General features: G+C 33.2%; 3 protein-coding genes across 5 annotated transcripts; 1 reads left to right on the top strand and 2 right to left on the bottom strand.

Annotated features, from left to right (window-relative positions):
* Window positions 1–2866: 2866 nt before the first annotated feature.
* On the bottom strand, window positions 2867–6249 carry LOC133283546 (squalene monooxygenase SE1-like). Its single transcript, XM_061480414.1, has 8 exons — window positions 6010–6249; window positions 5225–5336; window positions 4893–5067; window positions 4600–4768; window positions 4262–4480; window positions 3856–4131; window positions 3307–3585; window positions 2867–3144 (listed from the first exon to the last, which is right to left on the bottom strand). Exons 1-8 carry the CDS (start codon window positions 6247–6249, stop codon window positions 3040–3042), a joined length of 1575 nt encoding a protein of 524 aa, XP_061336398.1. The 3' UTR covers window positions 2867–3039.
* A 4914-nt stretch (window positions 6250–11163) lies between these two features.
* LOC133283550 (malate dehydrogenase, glyoxysomal-like) lies at window positions 11164–15033 on the top strand. Of its 3 annotated transcripts, none has more exons than XM_061480421.1 (9): window positions 11164–11330; window positions 11489–11704; window positions 12602–12913; window positions 13395–13484; window positions 13569–13652; window positions 14262–14297; window positions 14396–14485; window positions 14567–14661; window positions 14757–15033. In XM_061480421.1, the coding sequence occupies exons 1-9, from the start codon at window positions 11259–11261 to the stop codon at window positions 14827–14829; spliced, it is 1068 nt and encodes a 355-aa protein (XP_061336405.1). In that variant the 5' UTR covers window positions 11164–11258; the 3' UTR covers window positions 14830–15033. The 3 variants fall into 3 exon arrangements, with proteins under 3 accessions (XP_061336405.1, XP_061336404.1, XP_061336403.1); XM_061480420.1 differs by having other exon boundaries at window positions 11165–11343; window positions 11496–11704; window positions 12602–12916; XM_061480419.1 differs by having other exon boundaries at window positions 11166–11330; window positions 12602–12916.
* Window positions 15034–15287: 254 nt separating this feature from the next.
* Window positions 15288–23094, bottom strand: LOC133283564 (transcription factor bHLH25-like). Its single transcript, XM_061480442.1, has 6 exons — window positions 23055–23094; window positions 22641–22656; window positions 22493–22541; window positions 21766–22233; window positions 16879–17247; window positions 15288–16573 (listed from the first exon to the last, which is right to left on the bottom strand). Exons 1-6 carry the CDS (start codon window positions 23092–23094, stop codon window positions 16499–16501), a joined length of 1017 nt encoding a protein of 338 aa, XP_061336426.1. The 3' UTR covers window positions 15288–16498.
* Between the last annotated feature and the right edge of the window lie 627 nt (window positions 23095–23721).

Raw genomic sequence — 23721 nt, 5'->3', positions numbered from 1 at the left:
CCTAACTCCTAAGATTTCTTGAGATTTCTCTATTCATTATTTTCTTCTTCCTTTAGTGGGTTGACCCGCTCAAAATCGGGTTCCGCCATGGGAGCTTCGTCAAAGCTAAAAAATAACAGATTTTTGAGCGATTTTCATCACAAAACAACCCAAAAAAAAACAAACCAACAAGATTATAATATAATCCATCTCAAAAACAGCAGATTTTTGAGAGATTTTGGAAATTTAAAAAATGATTTTTCAAGCTATGGATCGCGATTTTCTTGGCACAAAAATGTATGATTTTTGTATTAAAAATAACATAAAACTCTCAAATCAATTTTCGTTTTACATCAATGAAACAAGATCAATTTAAAGAAAGATTGAAACTTTTATAATATAAACTCTATATTTTGTAACAATACATTTATGAACGAAATTCCTTCGCTATAGGAAGCAATTTCAAGCAATTTTTATATCAATAGATGACTAAAAACTTATTTTTCAAAAGCCCCAAAATAATTTAAGGTTTTAATGTATCGATTGAAAATAATTTGAGAAATTTTCTAAATTTTAATGTAATAAAATCTAGAAGTTCATATTCCAAATTTTCTTAGAATACTGAATGAAAACATGCTTATGATATATGGTTAGAAAACTTTCATCATGTAGAACAAAAACTCTAAGGTTTCCAAGATCAATTGCAAAAAATTTCAAATGAAATTTTGTTATGAACTTTAGGTTCTATATGTAAATTTAGAATTATTTTAATAACTAAATAAAAACTGGGTCTTATAGTCATATATGCATAGCTCATATCAAATGAGAAGATAATTTGTTGCTAAGTAATTTTGAATGTTTGTTAAAAATTATATTATGTTTTATTAATTGAGAAAATTATATTAAGTTTTACTGTTTTTTATTAATATCATTGGATTTCTTTGTTATTTTTTTATTGACTCTTGTAATTTTGAATGTTGTTAAATATTCATATGGTTTTTTAAAATATTATATATTTATATTGTCTTTCAAATCTTTTAAATTCCATTAAAATTCTTTAAAATCCAATATTATGAAATCTTGATTGTAAAAAATGTCTTTTATAAAAGTCTTTAAAGTCCGTCCAATTATAAATAGTCTTTTAAAATCTATAAGATTTTTTATCTCAAAAAAATCTTTCAAAATCCTAATCCAATACACCTCCCTTATTTTCGTTGCACCTTTAGTACATTCATAATATAATTATTTTAAAGTTAAGTATGTAAATTATTCATAAATTTATAAATATCGGCTTTATCTCTAAAAAAACGATGAATTAAATTAAATATATTTATTTGGAATAAAAAATATATTATGAAATCTTCAATTTTAGTTTTAGCGAAAAAAATTCTCTTTCAATGTATTCCATAATGTAATAAGAAATTCAAAGTTAGTTTCTTCTTTAATATATATATATATATATATATATATATATATATATATATATATATATATATATATATGTTAGTTGCTAATTTTGAATTTTGAAAATATTTTTTATTCTGAAAATAAATTCCTAATTGTCCAAGTTCTAGGATAACATGATTATATGTGTATCCTTACAAAATATATGAGACTTGATGATGACTGACTTGAATTTAAACAATTAAAAATCAATCTTAATTACGAGGGATTTGATATGATTTTGCTTTAAAAATAAATCCATATCGTACATATGTACGATACTATGGTTACAGGAAGACTCGTAAGATACATAAGACACTTGAAAATAGTAAACTATACAATAATCATTATCATATATCATCGAATCGATTAATTTTCTATTAATTTTCTTCTTCCTTTTTTTAATCATTTCATAGTTATTTTTTATTTTTAATTTTTTTTAATTATTAGTTTTGGTTAAGATTACAGCAATAAGACAAGAATACGTCCCTACACTAATATTCTTGCAATTTACAAACACATTTTAAAGTTATGAGCAAATGAAACATGATTAAATACATAATAAGTTAAATATAAATGTTCAATCAAAATGAACCAAAAATGTTTTTGTCTTCTTCTTATTATTTATATTAAACAGCACTCTGTTAATTTTCATTTTTATTTACACATTCCACTTCGTAAAACATGCCTGCAAAGGAATACAGATTGTGCACAAAAGTAATAGATAAATAGAAACAGACCACATTCTATCTAAAGTTGCTTATGGAGTAATAACATACACATTCATGCATATCAAAAGTTGCTAATAGTAAACCACTACTACTACAATTACTACCTAACCCTTATGTAATCAACATTTGCAAAAAGTGACTTTGCGAATGGTGTTACAGAAATACATTGTCCCAAGAAATTGTGGATAAACCATGATCACACAATGAACTAAGTCACAAAATATGAGTAGCAGATATGGAAATTCCCATGATGACCAAATTATCCTTAACAAATGGGAGATCAAACAAAACAATGGAGGATCTATAGATCAATTTGTGTTCTTCATGCCTATTTTATAAATTTCATTGCTATGTGGCAAAGTGCAACTAGGTTTGGCAAGTCCTCTATAAGAATTTGTTGTAGCTCAGAAGTCTTCTTTTCTAAAATGGCAGAAAGTCTTCCCATCTTAAGAAGAGTCCAATTATTTATAAATTGAGTAAAGTTATAATCTTTGACAAATGACAATACTATTTTCAATTTTTTGGCCATTATGGTTGCTTCAATCGTCACGCTACAACGACATCTTTCTATACTATATACTTACCTTGCCTCTCATCTAAGTGAAATGTATACGGCAATACCATACTAGTAGCCAAAAAAAGGTGAACTGCATTGAAAACAAAGCATAGAATTTTTTAACTCTTGATGCTTGGAAGATTTGTTAAAACATTTTTTTATTTTAGAATTTTATGGTACAACACAGGTTGCAGTTGCACAAAATCATTTTCCTAATTATGGAATGGAGTCCACTCTCTTATTCCTTTTGGTAAATAGTGGACTAATACTGGTGCAAATAATGTGGGAACTGTTTTATGTATTCCATGTTGTTCCTTCATGTATGTTCTGCTAATGGACAGGAGGAGTTCTGTAATATGCAGGCACAGTTGCTGGGAAGAACATTTGTCTTACACCTTCAGCCTTGATAATGGGAAAAATGATACCTGATGCACCCTGGAATATCAGGAAAAAAATTTGATTCAAACTCAAAATTTGTTACACCATTAGTAGCCAATAGCTACTAGTATTTGATAAGATTGTGGCAGCAAATGATTAGCAGTGATGTCTGAGATATTCTATATGTTCAAGCAAAAAATGGAAATGAAAAACACTCACTGATATCAATCTAGCTCCAATCCACATCCGTTGTGGTGAAGGAAATGGTATAAGCAAGCGGCCAACACCATATATAGCCACTGCAAAGAAATGGAGAACCAAGCTCAATGGACGAGGATTTAGACCAGAGAGTAGAGCTATTGGTCCATCTGAGAAAACACCTCCAAGGCTCAAATAATCGAAACACGCTTGGCGCATTTCCTTTCTAGCTGGGTCAGGGGATGCACAGAACACTTTGTACAATGCACCAGCTAATGTGTTTATTGTAGATGCCACTGGCTGCAAATAGAATGAGGCATTGCACTTAGTACTTTTTTTTTATTTATCATTTGATTAAGCATTGCAATAAGGAGGGCGAGCCTTTAAGCAGTTATAAGGTTGTTTCTTGTGATCAGAAGGTCACAAGTTCGAGTCTAGAAAATAGTTTTTTTGTAAAAATATAAAGATAAGACTGCGTATAATCGATCATCATCTCCACCTTGTGCACGGGAGGTTAAGCATTGCAATAACTTAGGTGAAGGATCAAAATTAGATTCATATCATACTTACTTTGCGTAAGGTGTAGAATGATTCAAGGTATTTGCAAAGAGCAGAAGCATCATGCAGATCATGCAGAGGTTTGAGTAGATCCCTTAGCACAACAATGTCAGACAAAGCCACAGTCATTCCTCCTCCTGTTAAAGGGTGACGCATATTGAAGGCATCTCCCATCAGAAGGGCCCCAGGCGTAGGATAAGGTGAGGCAGGCATGCTTCTATTTGGCATGGTTCTTATGTTTCCTTTATCAACTGCTGCTAGAAAAGAAGTATACAGTTCTGGGGGAACCTGAAACATACAATTTTCTCAGTTAGTTGAAGCAATATGAAACACAAATTAGTCAAAAAAATGTAGGGTATCTAGCTTGATGTGTAAGAATGTTCATTAGTATGAAGCCAAGGCAAAGATATATTGGTACCTGTGGAGCTACCACAGTTTTCAAATAAAGGGCCATTTCACCATTACCAAGGGATGGTAATTTTTGGCCAGGCACATCAACCAAACAGCGAATCTCAGTGCTACTGATGGGATAAAACAAAACGGGTGAAGGATCACCCAAGATAACGTGTCCATGGTTTGCATATGGAAGATTACAATTTTCCAAGACCAGACCAACAAAATGAGAGGGTACTTCAACCTGCAGAAATAATGATATCTGTTAAGCAGCAATAAATCTATGAAGTTAAACAAGTAATCCCATTTACATTCAAGTTGAGAAAATTCTCATATAACTGAAAAGAAACGTAGCATCCTTACCTTAGGATTGCAAAGAGAACGCCTCAAGTTGGAAAAACAACCATCACAAACTATGGTAAGGGGAGCCTTTGCCGTGAACTCTTGTCCATTCTTGGTTTTGTAGTACACCCCTTTGATGGTTCCGTTTTCTTCAAGTAGAGATGTGACAGTTCCTTGTTCTAATTTCACACTGCAGAAAATTGAGATTATGAGACTATAAGAGGATGTAAACGAAGGATTCAACACAATATGAGTGCAAATGTTGAACTTCATATAGCAAATAAATTTTCAGAAAAGCTGGGAAAAATGTGTACTTTGGAAGTGATGAAGCCTTTTCTCGCATTCTCTGTATGAAACGGCCATTGTGAAAGCTTCTCCCAGAAACATCAGAGCTAAAATTTTCCAAGGGATAAGACAGCTTGGTGTTTTTTCCATCCTTATAAAGAGCATAGCCAAAGACTTTCTGAGAATCAATTTCATCCACACAATCTGCAATAATTTGAAACATCCATCTGTTAAGTGCCATGAATATTATCAGCAGAATCAGGGGAGTTGTTACCTAAAATGCATACTTCAATTGTCACAAAATCTTTCATCCTTCAAATTGGTACCAAGTTGTGTCATATTTGACAGGTTTCTTGCTTACCCTCAATACCCAACTCAAGTAACTTCAGGTAGCCTCCAGGTTGTAGCAATTCACCCACAATCCTATCAGGTTCACTCAAGTCCCTCTCAATAACATGCACTTGCCGTCCATCCTGCAATAAAGAAGCACAAAGCAAGATCACTGATCATTCTCAAAACAAACATATGCTCCAGTCATTCAAAAATAAGAGGCTTCTCCAAAACATCTTTTCAAGCATTTTATCTTATTTTTCAAGTCAACTCTTAATAAGTCCAGAAAGCAACCATTGCAGCATCATGCCACAGAAAAATGAAAAGGAGCTTATAAGCATAAAATTGAATCTGGTAAAATAATTATGCAAGTACTTTCTGATGACATTAGTCCAGTCCAGTGAATCTAAGAACAGATCATGGAAAAGAATTATTATTAGAATTTTCACAGATTTTTATACTTTCTTTGTCTGATTGCTGGAAAAATGAAAAGGAAAAAAAGATAAGAGAATTTTATGTATGGAACAAATGTTCCATATTCTATCCAGACTTGATCTAATTATTTTTATTTTCTTAATCAAATTGAACATAAAACTTACTCTTGTTGCCTTTCATTCTCTTGAAGCTTCTTTTTGTTTATTAGTATTACTTCTTTTAACTTGGCAGCAATCTTTTTCTTTGGAACATATAAACAGATATATGAATAAAAAGTTTCTTTTTCATTTTTTTTTTTCCTCCAGATTATAACTGAAGCAAAACCATCATACAGATGAAATGTATAAACTCAAACAAGGGCAGGAAGTAAAAGCCTTGTACCTTTCCAAGCGTATAAGCAAGGGCTGCACCAGCAACCCCAGCACCCACAATGATGATGTCTGTATTTCCTGTTGTCTTTTGTGAGAATATTCCATCTTCTGATTTCTTTGCACACCCTTTACTTTTTAAATGAATTGAACCTGAACCTGTGGCTTTCTTCTTTATTGCAAAACTGTACAGAACAAACATAAACGCCAAATGACAAGCCAGAATCCCAACCAGAATATAGTGATAATCCATCTCCAAGAGATTAGTGAAACAGGGTTTGCAAAAGAGAGATAGACAAATGAGAATGTGATAAATGAGAACACAAAGTCCTTCTTGTTCCTGTTTATGTGTGACCTTTGATGGATTACTTCTGCTACTATAAATAAACAAGCAAATGGTTGTACATACTTAAGCAATAAGTATAGGTCTTGTGTTTATTTTTTTCTTTTTTTATTTTGACATTATATTTCTACTTTTTAATAAAGAAACCCGGATTCACTTACCTACCTCCCACTTTTAAAACTTTTTCTTTCTCATCATGTTGATACAAAACATGTGTGAGATTGTTAAGGATTTTGAACTCTTACATTAACGAGTCTCGTACGTATAAAAAACACAACATAAGATGACCGAGGTTGTGGTTTTGGTTTAAGTATTTCACAGCTGTAGGATGGAATACTCGGAGCGTACAGGAGAATTTTTTTTTTTTTTTTTCAGAAAATCTCAATTTTTAAAAATATAATTTTTAAATTCAGTTTATGATAATATCAATAAATTTAAAATTTAAAAAAATTCAATTTTCTGAAATTTTTGAAGAATTTCGCGTACCACCCCTTGGTGGATAAACTTAAAAGTGGGTTATCGGTGGAATTAAACATATCCTAGTGAGGTGTAAACCTACCTGTTTCGTGCCTAAAAAATGGGGACAAGGCACGTACTTGCCACCACCCCAATTTCCCATTTTCATGTTAAAAAACAAAGAAAGAAAGAGAGATAAAGAGGTAACTTAATATTTTGCATGTTTTTGCACGCAGATACTTTACATATCTTAATATTTGCCACTTGCTTTTATTTTTCTCTGTATCTTATTTTGTGTGGCTAAGGGCGTCCCTCATTTAAAGCTATTTAGTAGTAACATAATATTGTTAGGGATAGAAACTTTCAAAGAGATCAGGTGACACGAATATGATATTAAAAATTCGTGTTTATGTTAATCAGTTTTTAAGTTTGTATTGCTAAAATTTGATGTGAAAAAATTTATGTCACGCAACACTCATTTATGTTAAACAACTGGAATTCATATAGAGTATATTTGTATTTGTGTTGAATCTTAGACCGATATAAACACTGCCCATTACACGAATTGCCTCCCAATACTAGTAGCTAAGTTACCGTGGTCCACGAGCAAGAAAAAATGGATGGGACTCAGATGAGAGAAAGAGAAAAAAGATTGAGAAGAGAGGAGAGAAAAACAAATTTAATACAAGTGTCAATTAAAAAAAAAAAGATTGTGGCTCTGATACCATATCAAACAATGAAATCTGTGTATTTCTTTCTTTGTACAGAGATAATTATATATATTAATTTTGGGCTTCAATCAAGTCACAATTCACTCTAAAAAAATAAAAATAAAATCATAAAATTGATGTCTCCTATCAATCCATTCTATTTACGATTAATTTCTACAATTGCTAATACAATTAAAATCAAATTAATTATTGATTGTAGATGGTTCTAAAACATATTGAAAATTCTCAATACAATAGCCACTTGTACAATTATGTACAATCATTACATGAATACTGGCAAGCAAGCACGGACATGCTAAAATTTTCAAAATTTGCGTGTCGGACACGTGTACGATATGGATACGCTCCGACACGCGGTCAACATTTGGAGACATGCGGTCAACTCTTCGACACGTTTTTTCAGCACACGGTCAACTTTTTTCGACACGTGGTCAACGCTTGGACACATTTTTTTTAGTCTTAATTTTATTTTATTAAATAAAAAAAAATTTATTTATAAATTAATTTTTTTTCTGTTATGAAATTTGACATGAAAAATTAACAAGCTAGAAAAAATTATTTTTGTTTATATTTATGTTATGAAATTTGAATATTTGAGGGGTTATATGACTTATTATGAATTGTTATATTTATTAAATATAAATTATATTATATATATTAAAAATATTATTTAATATCAAAACGTGTCCCAACATGTCAAAATATGTCATTTTTTAAAATTAACGTGTCGGCGCGTCGTGTCGTGTCCCGTGTCAGTATCCGTGCATCATAAGTGGCAAGTGTAGAGTGGATTCCTAAATATGAATGTTTTTAAACATAAGTTTAAAAGATGGGGAATACTAGTATTATGTTGTAGGAGATTAGTTATCTTATGTAATAGATATAAAATATGTGGAGCTCACTTATTTATTTACTTTTTTAATTTATTTTTTAAAATGGATCTCACATATTTTATATCTATGACATGAGACACTAGTCTTTAACAATATGAGATTATTATTTCTCTTAAGAGATTTGAGAGAAGATTGACATAATTAATAAAAGATTATTTTTGCTTAAAAAAAAGATTATTTTATTGATGAAATTTTTAAAAAATTAAGGGAAATAATTTTTTCAAATAAATAATTAATTAAAGAAGGAAATGTATTAATTTAATTTGATGTAGAAGCTCATACGACATGCGTTACAAAATGAAAAAAGAAAAAAAAAACAGTAAGTACTTGAGAAATAAAGTACATACATAAATGCTTACCAAAAAAAAATAAAAATACATACATAAATTCCCATTTTTGAAAATGTGTAACCAGAATCATATTACCTATGCAATTTGAGTATTAAGAAAGCTTCTGAATACATTTCACCAAAAAAAAAAAAAAAAATTGAATGCAAAAATATTTCAATAATAATGTGAGATTTTGATTTAATGAAGTTCCTTGATTAAATGAAATTCTTGCTACATCATTCCTAGTATGATATAATGATATGTATTACTTCTCAAATAACAATTGTAAAAAATATCAATATTTATAAATCTAAAAAAATATTATTATATTTTTTATTTGAAATAGAATATTATTACATATCATTCCTTTTATATTTTTTTAATATGAGCTCGTATAACACGAGGGAAAAATAAAAATGATATCAGTCCTCGCATTGCACGAGTTGACACACGAAAAGGTAATCATATTTTATAATACTACTAAACAAATGCCCCATCCTGTTTTTTAGCATTCAACCTCTTCGCCATCTTGACCATGTAATCATGCTCCATTAATTGCAGCCAATACTATATGTTTACTTTGTCATTGAAAAATCAACGACCTCCCATTTTGAGTCATTTAATTTCCTGGGAACTTTTAGAAGTATACACATTATATAAATAGATGGAACACAAATTTAGCAAGAAATAGAATTTGGATAATTATTTTTGTTCACATATGTTTGAGTACATATAAATTGTGATTCTTTCACCCAATGAATATAAATTGTGATTCAATGGTTTTAAAAAAATATTTTGATTGACATGTGCGATTTTGAAATTTGGTTGTTTCAAGATTGTCATAGTGTTGATACTTATAGTTATATAATTTTAAGAAAGGGGAGATTAGGTGATACTTAAAACCTATTTTTTCTTATAATTTTTATAATTATTTTATTACTGTTAGATCAAAATTAAATTAACAGCTTATAAAATAATATTATAACAATAATAAGCAAGGATGACGAATTAAAAAGTTACATAACCAAATTAAAAATGAATATAGCTTGAAGAATTTTTTATTTTTTTTATCAAAAACTCTTGAAATTGACAATAATAAATTCCTTTTTATATATAGTTCATAGTTCCTAATAAAATATTAAACTTAGCAAAAATATAACTCCTTATGTACATCATAGGTCCACGCTGGCCCATCCGACAGTTGAGGACCATTGTAGTCTTTGCAGGAGTAGGGTGATTGGGCTTTCTAATGGATAAAGAATATGTGTGTATTGGGATGCATAAAAGCTTCGAAGGTGAAGGGACAAGCTTCTGGTTCGAGTTGGTTTTGGAAAATACATTGGAGCCAGGCCCAAGAATGGTGGTCCAGCCTGTAGCTGCAATTCGGCTTAAATTATCTAATCAGATAATATATATTTCTATTGTTCAATTTTTGGAAATTAAGAGTATGTACACTTTAAACTAAATTAATAATAAACATATCTTTTTTGGAAACCAAAAGTTTAAGTAGAGTTAGACACCGATATCCTGTCAGCGTCTAGAAAGATTCCTCAATCTCTTTGAAAATTTTCAAAAAAGATTATATATCATCAACTAATAAAATCATCACATCGACTAATGGAGTTTGAACTCACGCTCTTATGGGATATTTAGTTGCTTTATGTATAACTTCTCTAACACAATATGAGCTCATTTCAAAGAAATTTTGTCCTTATTCCTACTTTCCTATCCGTAAAAAAGAAAAAAATTGTTTAGATTAGATCCATGTAACAAAAACTACTTTAAATCTTTTGTGTTTTACTATTTGAATCTTTTTTTTTTTTTTTTGAACATTACTATTTGAATCTTTGTTGAATACTTGAATGTAAGATAAAGTTTATATATGTACATATGTAATATAATATGAAATTGTTTTCATGAATATAATATATAAAGTGAACGGAAAAAGTAGAGAGCAAAGTTAAGTTTTACTTTCAAACCTATCATATGAAACAAACTATAATTTATCCAGAAATTAATTATTTAGAGGGTTTAATATATTCAATCCAATAATTTAAATTATTAAATAAATATCACATTAATAATTTTATATTATACTTTCCTAATGTCTTCCTTTCATCATAAATATGACAAAAATAAATAAATAAATATACTAATAGTTAGCAGTATGCAACGCCAGCAGAGGCGGGTAGAACTGTAGAAGTTCAGTTAAAATTCTGAGAGCCACATTCATTTGAAGCCAAAGATGATAGGATAAGGGTTCAGAAAACTAGATTCCACATAAAATTCATGTTTTGAGAAAATTTTATAAAAAAGAGAAAAACATTGAACATATATGTCAACTTCTTATTTCCCATTATTATATTTTATCCATCCATTTTATTATCTGTTTATATTCTTTTGCACCCTCATTTATTCTCTTGTTTTTTTCACCCTATCACATAACTCTTCCAACTTCAAACACACACACAAGAGTTTCTCTCTGTGTCTCTCGAGCATTACATAGAAAAATGGAAGCACATGCAGGAGCCAACCAGCGTATTGCAAGAATCTCTGCTCATCTTCACCCTTCAAATTTCCAGGTTTCTTCCTTTGGTTTCCATCTAACTCATATTATAAATAACAAAGCTAGAAAGGTTAAATGTTGAATAGTTTTAATATGAAAACATCTTTGTTGGTGTGTTCCTTGCTTGATTATGTGTATTTGAAATGTTATTTATGTTCATTTTTGTGATGATAGGAAGGAGGTGATGTTCTTCTTAAGAGAGCTGATTGCAGAGCAAAAGGAGGGTCACCTGGATTCAAAGTAGCAATCTTGGGTGCTGCTGGGGGAATTGGTCAACCCCTTGCTTTGCTTATGAAGATGAATCCATTGGTTTCAGTTCTTCATCTTTATGATGTTGTCAACTCCCCTGGTGTCACTGCTGATGTTAGTCACATGGACACTGGTGCAGTGGTAATTTCTTTTTTCATTAGGGTGTGTTTGGTACAGGAGAAATTTTTTGGTGACCGGGAATCATGATTAATGGGAATTCAGTAGAAATTGAGTTTACTTGGAATCTTACGAAAGATGTGTTTGGTTCGCCAAAATATTACCGGGAATATTGGGTAAAAATTATTGATTCCATATTTGGTTTAGAACGAAATATGACTTGGAATATGAGGTTATTTTACAAAAATAACCCCAAACTATTTTTACTTTTGTAATTGATAGATTGGGTCTAGATTTTTATCTGTATTGGGGTATTTTTGTCTCAAAATTTATTGTTATGTTTTCCCTTTACTTGGTATTCTGAATTACCATATTATTTTTGGTAATCTGAATAGTGACTTTTCTTTATAAATCAAATTACCGGTAATCCTTGGATATCCAGGAATCGTAATTTATTCCTTCTACCAAACGTGGTAATTACATTTACCAAAGAAGGATTACCGGTAATCCTCTCCAAAAACTCGAACCAAACACCCCCTTAGTGCTAATATTATGTAGCATCTTCCTTTTCATAGAATTGTTGATTATCAAATTAAATGTATCACAAAAATGTGTAGTTCCCATGTTTTTCCTCTTTAGTAATTATGGGGATTTTTTTTATGTTGATCTTTATTTGAAGGACATAGGAATTGTTTCATGGGTTCGGTTTTTCTACAGAGCGGCATATATTTTTTTTGCATGCCGCATAGACAAAAAACGGGATCCACTAGTTTTTTTAAAAAAAAAAGAAATTACCAGAATCCGACATCGTATTCTGATAATTATGTGTCTGCGGCAGTTTTGCCTTGTTTTATAGCCTAAATTGATGCTGGAACTTATCTTGGTTTAGCGGATAATGCAATTTTTTTTGGGGGCTTCTAGGTTCGTGGCTTTTTGGGGCAGCCACAACTTGCGAGTGCACTCACTGGCATGGACTTGGTAGTTATACCTGCTGGTGTGCCAAGGAAACCTGGAATGACAAGGGATGATTTATTTAAAATAAATGCTGGAATTGTGAGGACCCTTTGTGAAGGAATTGCCAAGTGCTGCCCCAATGCTATTGTCAACTTGATTAGCAATCCAGTGAATTCCACTGTTGCAATTGCTGCTGAGGTTTTTAAGAAAGCTGGTACATATGATCCAAAGCGACTCCTGGGAGTTACAACCCTTGACGTTGTGAGGGCAAATACTTTTGTGGTAAGCATTGCTCTCCTGTTCTTATTTAAACAGCCTATGCCCCATAATTATATTTCCTTCTTGTTGTGTTGCAGAACTAAAATATCGAAAAGGAGACAGAAAGTTTAAAAGAGAAGGTTATATTTACAAATTTTTTGTTTACAAACTACATTAAGTATGACCGGTCATACTTCAATCAAGAGTGTATGACCGGTCATACTTAATGTAATTTGTAAAAAAAGTTTGTAAACGGATCCTTCCTCAAGTTTAAAATATAATCAAGGTCTTGAGTCTATAACTAATGAGGATTCACATGAACTCGTAAATGTTAACTGTTAGATCCAATTAGTTTAAGTTGTTTTGAGAAATATTTATAATTATAACAATGGGTTGGACATAACAGATATTTCCATATTGTGAGATTTATCAACAATGCTGCTTTAGTGGAATTGCATGAGTACAGGTTGGTGTTGGTCCTGTCATGTTTTTTTTCTTGCAGGCAGAGGTACTGGGAGTTGATCCAAGAGAGGTTGATGTTCCGGTGGTGGGAGGTCATTCAGGAGTCACAATATTGCCTCTTTTGTCACAGGTCTTGTAGAGAATACTTCCTTACTTTAAAAATTATTACAGTGTAAACAGGTCACTTAACCTTCTTCAAACTTGGTTTTTAAAGGTCAAGCCTCCTAGCAGCTTCACCGCTGAAGAAACTGAATACCTGACAAATCGCATCCAAAATGGTGGAACAGAAGTTGTTGAGGTAATGTTATGCAAATCTATTACCTAACTAAATATGTTACTGGAGTAGAAGAGGGATAGGAGGCAAAGAATGAAACTTGATAGTTAATTAAGATTCATTGCATATTACTATAATGGTAATTTACACTCCTCTTCCTTTCAATGACAGTGTTAATGTCCCTATGGTCATTGCTATGATGACAGTGTTAGTGTCAAAACTTCTATGCTTCCTCTTTTTCAGTTTCGGATGTCTGCTTAATGCCAGATATCAACTGTAAAATATTATTAGAGAAAAATGTAATCTGACACTGCAACTAAAGTTTTTTAAGGTGCTATGATAATATAAGATCTATGAAACTGTACCAATTTCCTTTACCATCACAAAAGTGATATACACTTGACATTATCAATTTTGCACGAGTGAAGAAGCTCAAACAAGAGAAGATGGCCAAACAATGTATTCAAATGATGCTTATTACTGGTCGGAATAGATTATCTCTGCTACTCCAACTTGTTTTCATATCCATGACCGTAGATATTCACGAAATGTCAAATACACTATCTTATTCCCCCGTTTATATCTGGTTGTGATTGATTCATCATAAATTAATTATAATTATTCATGATACAGGCAAAAGCTGGGGCTGGTTCTGCAACACTATCAATGGTTAACAGCTTATCTTCATATTTCTACAGTTGCAGCCATATCAATTGAGTCCTAGTAGACAGACTAACTAACTTGAAATCCCACACTTGATTGTGCAGGCATATGCAGCTGCCAAGTTTGCTAACTCATGCCTCCATGGCTTGAAAGGAGAAGCTGGGGTGGTGGAGTGTGCTTTTGTTGATTCTCAGGTGCCATTTTAAGTCCTTCTTTTCCATTGTCTTCATCCTCTCTTTCAGAACCCATTTAACAGTAGCTCATGTCTTCAATAGGTTACAGAACTTCCCTTCTTTGCAACCAAGGTACGTCTTGGTCGTGGTGGAGCAGAAGAGATATATCAACTGGGTCCCCTGAATGAGTATGAAAGGTATGATAGTAGTTTATCAAACTATTACCTAATTTCTTTGTTGGAAGCAATAAGTAGAACATAAAGTGAAACTTCTGCTGTTTAATACTTTACAGGATTGGGTTGGAAAAAGCAAAGAGAGAGTTGGAAGGAAGCATCCAGAAGGGGATAGACTTCATCAGAAAATAAGGGAGATCAGGAAAAAGTAGTTTTTGTCACTCTCCTATGAGGAACTTATGTAATTCTTCCCTTTGTTCATAGTAGATTTTTCTTGAGAATAATACTCTAAATTTTTGGTGTCATCCATCGCTTAAATGCTGATGATAATGGATTTGACATCAGTGGAACCGCATGATGATCTGAAAGACACTACATTATCGGCCTTTTGTACTATTTCAAAATCTAATTTTCTTTAATCTTTCACTTCTCCATAACACATTTGACATTGCTTATTTGACAGTTTAAAGCAAATAGTAATGCATCTTCTTCTCTTTTGTCCCTTTAGATTCTGCTGTATGCAGAAAATGACAAAGTTGATAGAATTTTCGTGGTCATATATTCTCTCACTAACACCTATAATCCACTCTTCTCTCACCCCTTATGGATAAAACAAAATAAAATAATATACAATACAGAAGGACAAAAATATTCCAGAGGATTATCCAAGATGTTATGAGAGAACCTTAATTGGTTTGCATTATATAAGAGCTAGATTAATTTTTAAAAAACAAGATGATTCAAACAATTTGACCTAGATCATGGTGAATTTAGATTGAATATATGGTCACTAACCTCCAAGTCCTACATTCTTCACAGTGTAGTTGCCTTTTATGTATTTGCAGCTTATAGTAAAGCTATACTTAAAGATTAAGCCTAGCCTTCATTGATCGGATTTCATATATCATAATTTTAACCTATTAAATAATTTAAAATAAATACATCTTTGTTAACTAATTTTAAATACAAAACTCATTTATAAAAAAAAAAAAAAAAAAAAAAAAAAAAAAAAAAAACTAGTGAGATTTTGGATCATGATTTTTAATTTGTTCAACTAAATAACTTGATTGAACTAGACAACATGATAAAAAATAATTAAACCAAAGACACAATTGATTTACGGATTGACCATTTGAAACAGTTAGTTTAGTCCGGGTTTTGCAGCAATTAATGCTTATGAGAGATCAATTGAAGTTATGATAAAATGGCATTGATAACATTATTTTTTGCAAGATATCATGTTGAAGTATTTTTCTGTAGCGTCCATGCAATGTGACGTGTATGGGAAACATGTAAATTATACATTCATTGTAAAAGGTTCAATTATTCCATCAATGTCAACCAAACTAACATAAAGTATATATTTTTGATACAAAAGTTGCAGGAGGTTTTAACTTATAACCTTCAGCAAACTATTCAAACTCTTCACAGTTTTTACCAACCATATTTTGTTGAAACAAAAAGAAACTTATAAGAGAACATAACAAGATGCTAAACAAAGGCCTGTTTGTCAAAGACACCCAAAAAACCAATGCCCCTTTTGTAAGATTTAGGTAAGAGAGGGACAGAAAACATAACGGATTGAACTTTTTCAACCTCCTGCCAAAAAATGCCTAACCAGAACAGGTGGGTAGTAATAACATGGTCAACAAGTTAACCATGCAAAAAGGAAAACATGGCCAGAAAAACCCTCCCTCAAAATGAACCATAGAGCATGCTTGGAGAAGATGAGATGGCAGAGACATTACAAGCCTTGTAAGCAGAAATATTACTGAACAACATAAACTGCTATTTTGTTGACTCTAACTCTTATTCTTCTTATGCTTTTGGTGTCTGTTTAATATGAACTAAAGGAACGTCCTCACATGAAAGATGTAAAAGCTGAGCGTAGGTTTCTCACAAGATCCTTCACTGTCATGCAGAATTCCATTTCCATCTGCAAATTGCAGAAATAGTTTCCTTATTGAAAGAGAATTATAGTTTAACGAAAAAAATGATGAAAAGTGATGCATAGATAGCATTTGAGCAAGTTTTTTCATCAATGTAGTCAAAATATACCATGAATATATAGAAAATGATTGGTAGTATACCAATTCTACAGTGTCATAACAAAAAGTTTCATTAGCCACTTCAGATGTTAATGCTCTATATATGGAACTTAATTCAATAATTTTGATCTTTTTTTTTGTCGGTTTTTGAACTCCCTGATTTCATCCAATATAACATAGGTACAGGAATTACCTGAGCAATAATTGTTATATCAAGCGCATAGCTACCAAATGTCATGGTACTGCTATTGATGACTTTTAGATGGAGTTTCTCAATTTCATTGATTGTTTTTTCTACAACTCCTTTGCTCTTCTCACAGTGTACTCTTATGAGGACATTTCTCTCACAAAATCTTGCTTCAATTTCAGGAACTTCCTCTTCAAAGGGATCACCAGATTCTGAAGAAGGGTCTTCAACATCATTGGATAGTTGAGATTTTTTCACAATTACCACAGATTCCACATTTTTCTTCATGTTCTGTTCCTCCTCAAGAGCCCTCACTTTCTCTTGCAAGTGCTTCAAGTGCTTGATAGCATCTCCAAGAACAGAAGCTTTGTCCGTCTGTTAGTAGCATATTGAAAAATAAGACCAATGCATACATGTTAGAAGCATACATGATGGACAAAATAACACTATAACTACCATAAACACACAATTTTACATATTCATGTGCTTCCTGCTACCTAGGCGTTCAAAAAATTTGATACTTATGATTATGACGACCAAATTAAATTACCGAAAAAAGATCTTATAGTTTCTAATATTATACAGCTAGTTTAAAAGTCAACAGACAATTCAACCCTTAAAATTTTCTTCCACTTAATAGTTTAGTCATTGTATTTACATGTATAAGTTAGTTTTAAATTTACATATCAAGTTAGTCGTTTTTACCTTTTAGGGATTAAAGTGAGATATAAGAAAAACTAAACGCATTTTTACAATTTCAAGGATTAACTAATAAGGGTAAATGTCAGTGCATAAGGCTCTCAGACTTATAAGGACAGGGATGATGGTCAATTGGATGCAACCTTACCTTGCATTTTAACAAAAAAACTATTTCCCATATTCGAAACCATGCCTTTCCTGCTATAAGGAACGACCTTACCATTGTAAATTGTATCAAGGACTAAGTATGTAACAACCCGGGCGCTGATGAGGGCGGGGAGTGATCGCCGGTGCGAAAGGGCATGGACAAGGAGCGGCTCCTGGTAGGCTTCCAGCAACGGGAGTACATGAATGAATCGAATCAACACCCGAAAGAGAGGGATTCCAGAGACTGTGCTGGTATGGGACGGTGCAGATGAGAATAGCTTATAAGAATTAATTGGTACTACCTATACTAACAAGATGCATCTACTTTTTGGTAGCCCGGAACGGAAGAACTCCATAGTTAAGCATGCTTGACTTGAGGCAATTCTGGGATGGGTGACCTCCTGGGAAGTTTTCCCGGGAAGTGTGCGAGTGAAGACAAAGCACGTTGAAAAGTCTCGTGTTAGTGTGTAAAGACAGTCGTTGATCCTTACAAGTTGTCAGGCGTTACAAAGTAATACACATAGCTAAATATAAAGACTAAATTACAAGTAGATGAGAGTAACTTGCTTATTTACTCAGTTAAATTACTAACCTGAACTGTTGTTGGCTTATTTGTATGCGTCTAAATAGTAAGTATATAATGACCCTCACATTTATTTATGGATTTAATATTGAAGAATAATTAGAAAAAAAAGAAATAAAGTCACCTTTGGCGAAAAAGGAGTCTTTTCCTGCTTGAGTGCTCCACCATGGTTAGTGAACTATGGTTGGATTGTATGACTGTTGTTTAGATGCTTTGTATAGATGCATTCATATAGAGTTATTTGATAACATGATATGACTTGTTCTGATAGGATTTCTGTATTGATGATATGGTACACTGATGTCTTCTTGGGGTTTCCCTGAGATTGACGATGTACACCTCTGACATGTTCTGGTTCCGCTTGGGGTCCTCCCTTGAGAATGACAGCGCACGACTCTGATATTATATGGATATATGCTTTGTTCTGTTATGATATCTGTTATATGTGCATTGTATACTCTGTATCTGACTTTCATGCAGGAGTGAGCCAGGGGTATGGAGAATTCTCTATAAACTTGGAGCTTATTGAGATTGTTATCTCACCTCTCTTTGGGGACATCATTTCAGGTGCCCAGATTCCCGGTGAGTCCTCACTAGGCAGGGACGCGACCCGTGGTTGAGGCGTTGGGACGGATCAGTTTTTGAGTAACTGTAGGCTACTAACCTTTTGGAGTGCATTTATGTTATTTAGTATTTCTGCATTTGATGGATCATGATGTTGGATCCCTTACTTTGTATATGGCCTGCATATGTCTTGTACATGTCCTTCAGTTTGATGCATGTACATTTGTGTATTCAGGCATGTGGATATGACTATGTAGTATTCAGTTATGTTTTACGTATTGGATTGCATGCTGTTAGATTAGTGGCACGGAGCCAAACTATGCATGTCCCCGTGGATGGGTTTATGATTATATTTGGATGTCTGGTACTTCTGAATGTATATGCTGTATAATCTGTCTATCAGGAACTCTTGTGAGTGGGATTGGAAAATCCCCAGTTGTCCGAATTATAGAGGTTACTCTGTCCGATTTTCGTCTCGAGCCGGTTCAATTAACATGCATATGATACAAACAGAAACAACGGAAGAGTTAACTTACGAAAATAATATAATGACCCTCACATTTATTTATGGATTTAATATTGAAGAATAATTAGAAAAAAAAGAAATAAAGTCACCTTTGGTGAAAAAAGAGTCTTTTCCTGCTTGAGCGCTCCACCATGGTTAGTTAACTATGGTTGGATTGTATGACTGTTGTTTAGATGCTTTGTATAGATGCATTCATATAGAGTTATTTGATAACATGATATGACTTGTTCTGATAGGATTTCTGTATTGATGGTATGGTACACTGATGTCTTTTTGGGGTTTCCCTGAGATTGACGATGTACACCTCTGACATGTTCTGGTTCCGCTTGGGGTCCTCCCTTGGGAACACGTGCGTTAATTTCCGTTTAGGGTCCTCCCTTGGGAATGACAGCGCACGACTCTGATATTATATGGATATATGTTTTGTTCTGTTATGATATCTGTTATATGTGCATTGTATACTCTGTATCTGACTTTCATGCAGGAGTGAGCCAGGGGTATGGAGAATTCTCTATAAACTTGGAGCTTATTGAGATTGTTATCTCACCTCTCTTTGGGGACATCATTTCAGGTGCCCAGATTCCCGGTGAGTCCTCACTAGGCAGGGACGCGACCCGTGGTTGAGGCGTTGGGACGGATCAGTTTTTGAGTAACTGTAGGCTACTAACCTTTTGGAGTGCATTTATGTTATTTAGTATTTCTGCATTTGATGGATCATGATGTTGGATCCCTTACTTTGTATATGGCCTGCATATGTCTTGTACATGTCCTTCAGTTTGATGCATGTACATTTGTGTATTCAGGCATGTGGATATGACTATGTAGTATTCAGTTATGTTTTACGTATTGGATTGCATGTTGTTAGATTAGTGGCACAGAGCCAAACTATGCATGTGCCCATGGATGGGTTTATGATTATATTTGGATGTCTGGTACTTCTGAATGTATATGCTGTATAATCTGTCTATCAGGAACTCTTGTGAGTGGGATTGGAAAATCCCCAGTTGTCCGAATTATAGAGGTTACTCTGTCCGATTTTCGTCTCGAGCCGGTTCAATTAACATGCATATGATACAAACAGAAACAACGGAAGACTTAACTTACGAAAATAATATAATGACCCTCACATTTATTTATGGATTTAATATTGAAGAATAATTAGAAAAAAAAAGAAATAAAGTCACCTTTGGTGAAAAAAGAGTCTTTTCATGCTTAAGTGCTCCACCATGGTTAGTGAACTATGGTTGGATTGTATGACTGTTGTTTAGATGCTTTGTTTAGATGCATTCATATAGAGTTATTTGATAACATGATATGACTTGTTCTGATAGGATTTCTGTATTGATGGTATGGTACACTGATGTCTTTTTGGGGTTTCCCTGAGATTGACGATGTACACCTCTGACATGTTCTGGTTCCGCTTGGGGTCCTCCCTTGGGAACACGTGCGTTAATTTCCGTTTGGGGTCCTCCCTTGGGAATGACAGCGCACGACTCTGATATTATATGGATATATGCTTTGTTCTGTTATGATATCTGTTATATGTGCATTGTATACTCTGTATCTGACTTTCATGCAGGAGTGAGCCAGGGGTATGGAGAATTCTCTATAAACCTGGAGCTTATTGAGATTGTTATCTCACCTCTCTTTGGGGACATCATTTCAGGTGCCCAGATTCCCGGTGAGTCCTCACTAGGCAGGGACGCGACCCGTGGTTGAGGCGTTGGGACGGATCAGTTTTTGAGTAGCTGTAGGCTACTAACCTTTTGGAGTGCATTTATGTTATTTAGTATTTCTGCATTTGATGGATCATGATGTTGGATCCCTTACTTTGTATATGGCCTGTATATGTCTTGTACATGTCCTTCAGTTTGATGCATGTACATTTGTGTATTCAGGCATGTGGATATGACTATATAGTATTCATATATGTTTTACGTATTGGATTGCATGCTGTTAGATTAGTGGCACGGAGCCAAACTATGCATGTGCCCATGGATGGGTTTATGATTATATTTGGATGTCTGGTACTTTTGAATGTATATGCTGTATAATCTGTCTATCTGGAACTCTTGTGAGTGGGATTGGAGAATCCCCAGTTGTCCGAATTATAGAGGTTACTTTGTCCGATTTTCGTCTTCGCCGAGTAAGAATTAAAATATAAAAAGAAAAAGTTAGCTCGTATTTTTGTAAGTTAAGTCTTCTGCTGTTTCTGTTTGTATCATATGCATATTAATTGAACCGGCTCGAGACGGGAATGTTACAAAGTACATAATATTTCAATATTTGTTCAATATATACAGTTATGAATGACATAAGTAGTAAACTCCAAATCACAAAAACCCAAAGTTCACATAATCAAAAATTTATATACCTTTTGTAGACCAGGAACAAGTGCTGATAGAGCAATGAACCTCTGGCTGAGCTTCTCTCGCCGCTTCCTTTCAGCTATTATGTGGTCTTGAGGTTGTGAAAGTTTAGGACGTGTCCCTATCTTTCTGACCTCCTGGCAGGCCTTGAAGACATAGTTTTGATTCCCCAAGGTTCCTTGAGAGGTCATGTCTGGAGGAGTTGTGCTATTGATTTTAGGCCAAAGGGTCTCATCCTTAGGCGTCACCAGTCCCAACTGATTCATGTGATTTGAATCCACAAAGGAAAGAAGATTTGGACAAGAAACAAATTGTGCCCCTGATGTCTGAGCAATTTTGGGGCTGAAGTTTGGGTAAGTGAATGAATGATGTTGTAAGGTCTCTCCAAAAGCAGCAGCTATTGGCAGTAAGCTAGGCTCATCAATAGAGCTTAAGTTCCACTGATGAAGAAAGGTAGGATCCTCCATTAGTTCCTGCATGTTCAGAAAACTTTACAAAATTTTCATAGAAATTTTCATCAACCAAGCTCTAGCTAGAAAGATTTAAGTATATCCATATTTCACTTCTTTTTTAGATATATGCCTGCCAGATTTTAACTAACCATGTCTTCCAAATTAAATGTAGTCATTGTCAATGCAATAAATGACCCACTAGGCCACTATCAACTCACAGGGCATAGATTAACTTACCTTAGTTCCAAGAATAATTATTTACTAGAGCTATGTATCTTACCATATCAGGTAACCCTCTGGTGGATGAAATGTCCATAAGAGAATTAGTTCTGCAATATATATATTAAAAAAAAAGCTCAAGGTAATCTATGTTAAATGACCATTAAGCACAATACATGGAAGAAGAGAAAAAATCCTTATCCCCAAACCTCAACCTCCCAACACCTGCATTTAGATAAATTATATTCTTAGGCACAATAATTCATAGACTGTAAAGGTCTTAATGAATAAAGTGAAGGTTGATAAGAAGCTTACTCATCAACAGATATTGCAGCAGCTTATATATTTCGTTTTTTGATATAACTTTTTATCCTACTCAACCTCTCTCTGTATACCAACTTAGAACATTTGCACCGTCATATACTCACGGGTTTTTTTATGTGAATCAGCGTAGACAACTATACATGCCCACTTTTTTCAATCAAGGAAAATAGATATAACTCATTTTTATATTTAGATGCTCTCTTCAAGATGACAAATCAACAGTTCCAACTTGTGTTGTTTTGTGGACTTTGGGGTTGTTCTTGACCAACTAGTCATTGAAATCTTGGTTAAGAGCATACAAATCAAAGGACCATTCTTGAGCATGTGGTCCCTCACCATGTCCAAAGCCTCAAGCTACGCATTTATTTGCTGTATTTCCTAAAGTTAATCTCTCCACTCCTTCCTCCTCATCTCTCATTTTCTTGGTCAAGATCATTTGTAATAATCATAACCAAGAAGGCAGTAATTAGAGCTTATTAGCCAACCTATTAGCCAACCTATTAGCTATTAATAAAATAATGAAAACCTATGTTATGTGAGTAGATATTCGTCATGAATTAGCCCTTAATTGGTTGCAATTTTCAAATATGAATCATAAGCTTATTCATAAAGAAGAGTTTCCCATTTTTGGGTGACATGCAACACAGTTTCCATTGACTTGAAAAATGTTTAGCCAATTCCCAAGTGGCATGTGTGTGGCTGAAAAACTTATACCCGAGTGAGAGTGTGGCCCCTTGAACAGGCATGTTAAAGATTACCTACATTAACGTAATGATATTCAATGTTGAAAATGTTATATTTTTTGTCGTTTGCTTGGAAGTAAGAAGAGACGTTAGTAGGTATGTGTTTGATTCTCCCAATGTATTGTTTTTGAAAAGAGTTTAAAGCTTTAATTCAGAGAATTGTCTCGAATCGGACTAGTCACGAAATGATGAACTTATTGAAATATTTTCAAAAAAAAAAAAA

This window comes from Gastrolobium bilobum, unplaced genomic scaffold (assembly GCF_033153095.1).
Source record: "Gastrolobium bilobum isolate Gb01-03AN ecotype WA unplaced genomic scaffold, APGP_CSIRO_Gbil_v1 utg9509, whole genome shotgun sequence".
NCBI classification, from domain to species: Eukaryota; Viridiplantae; Streptophyta; class Magnoliopsida; order Fabales; family Fabaceae; genus Gastrolobium; species Gastrolobium bilobum.
Note: the sequence above shows the minus strand (reverse complement) of the source record. Positions and strands in the feature narration are given on the sequence as shown.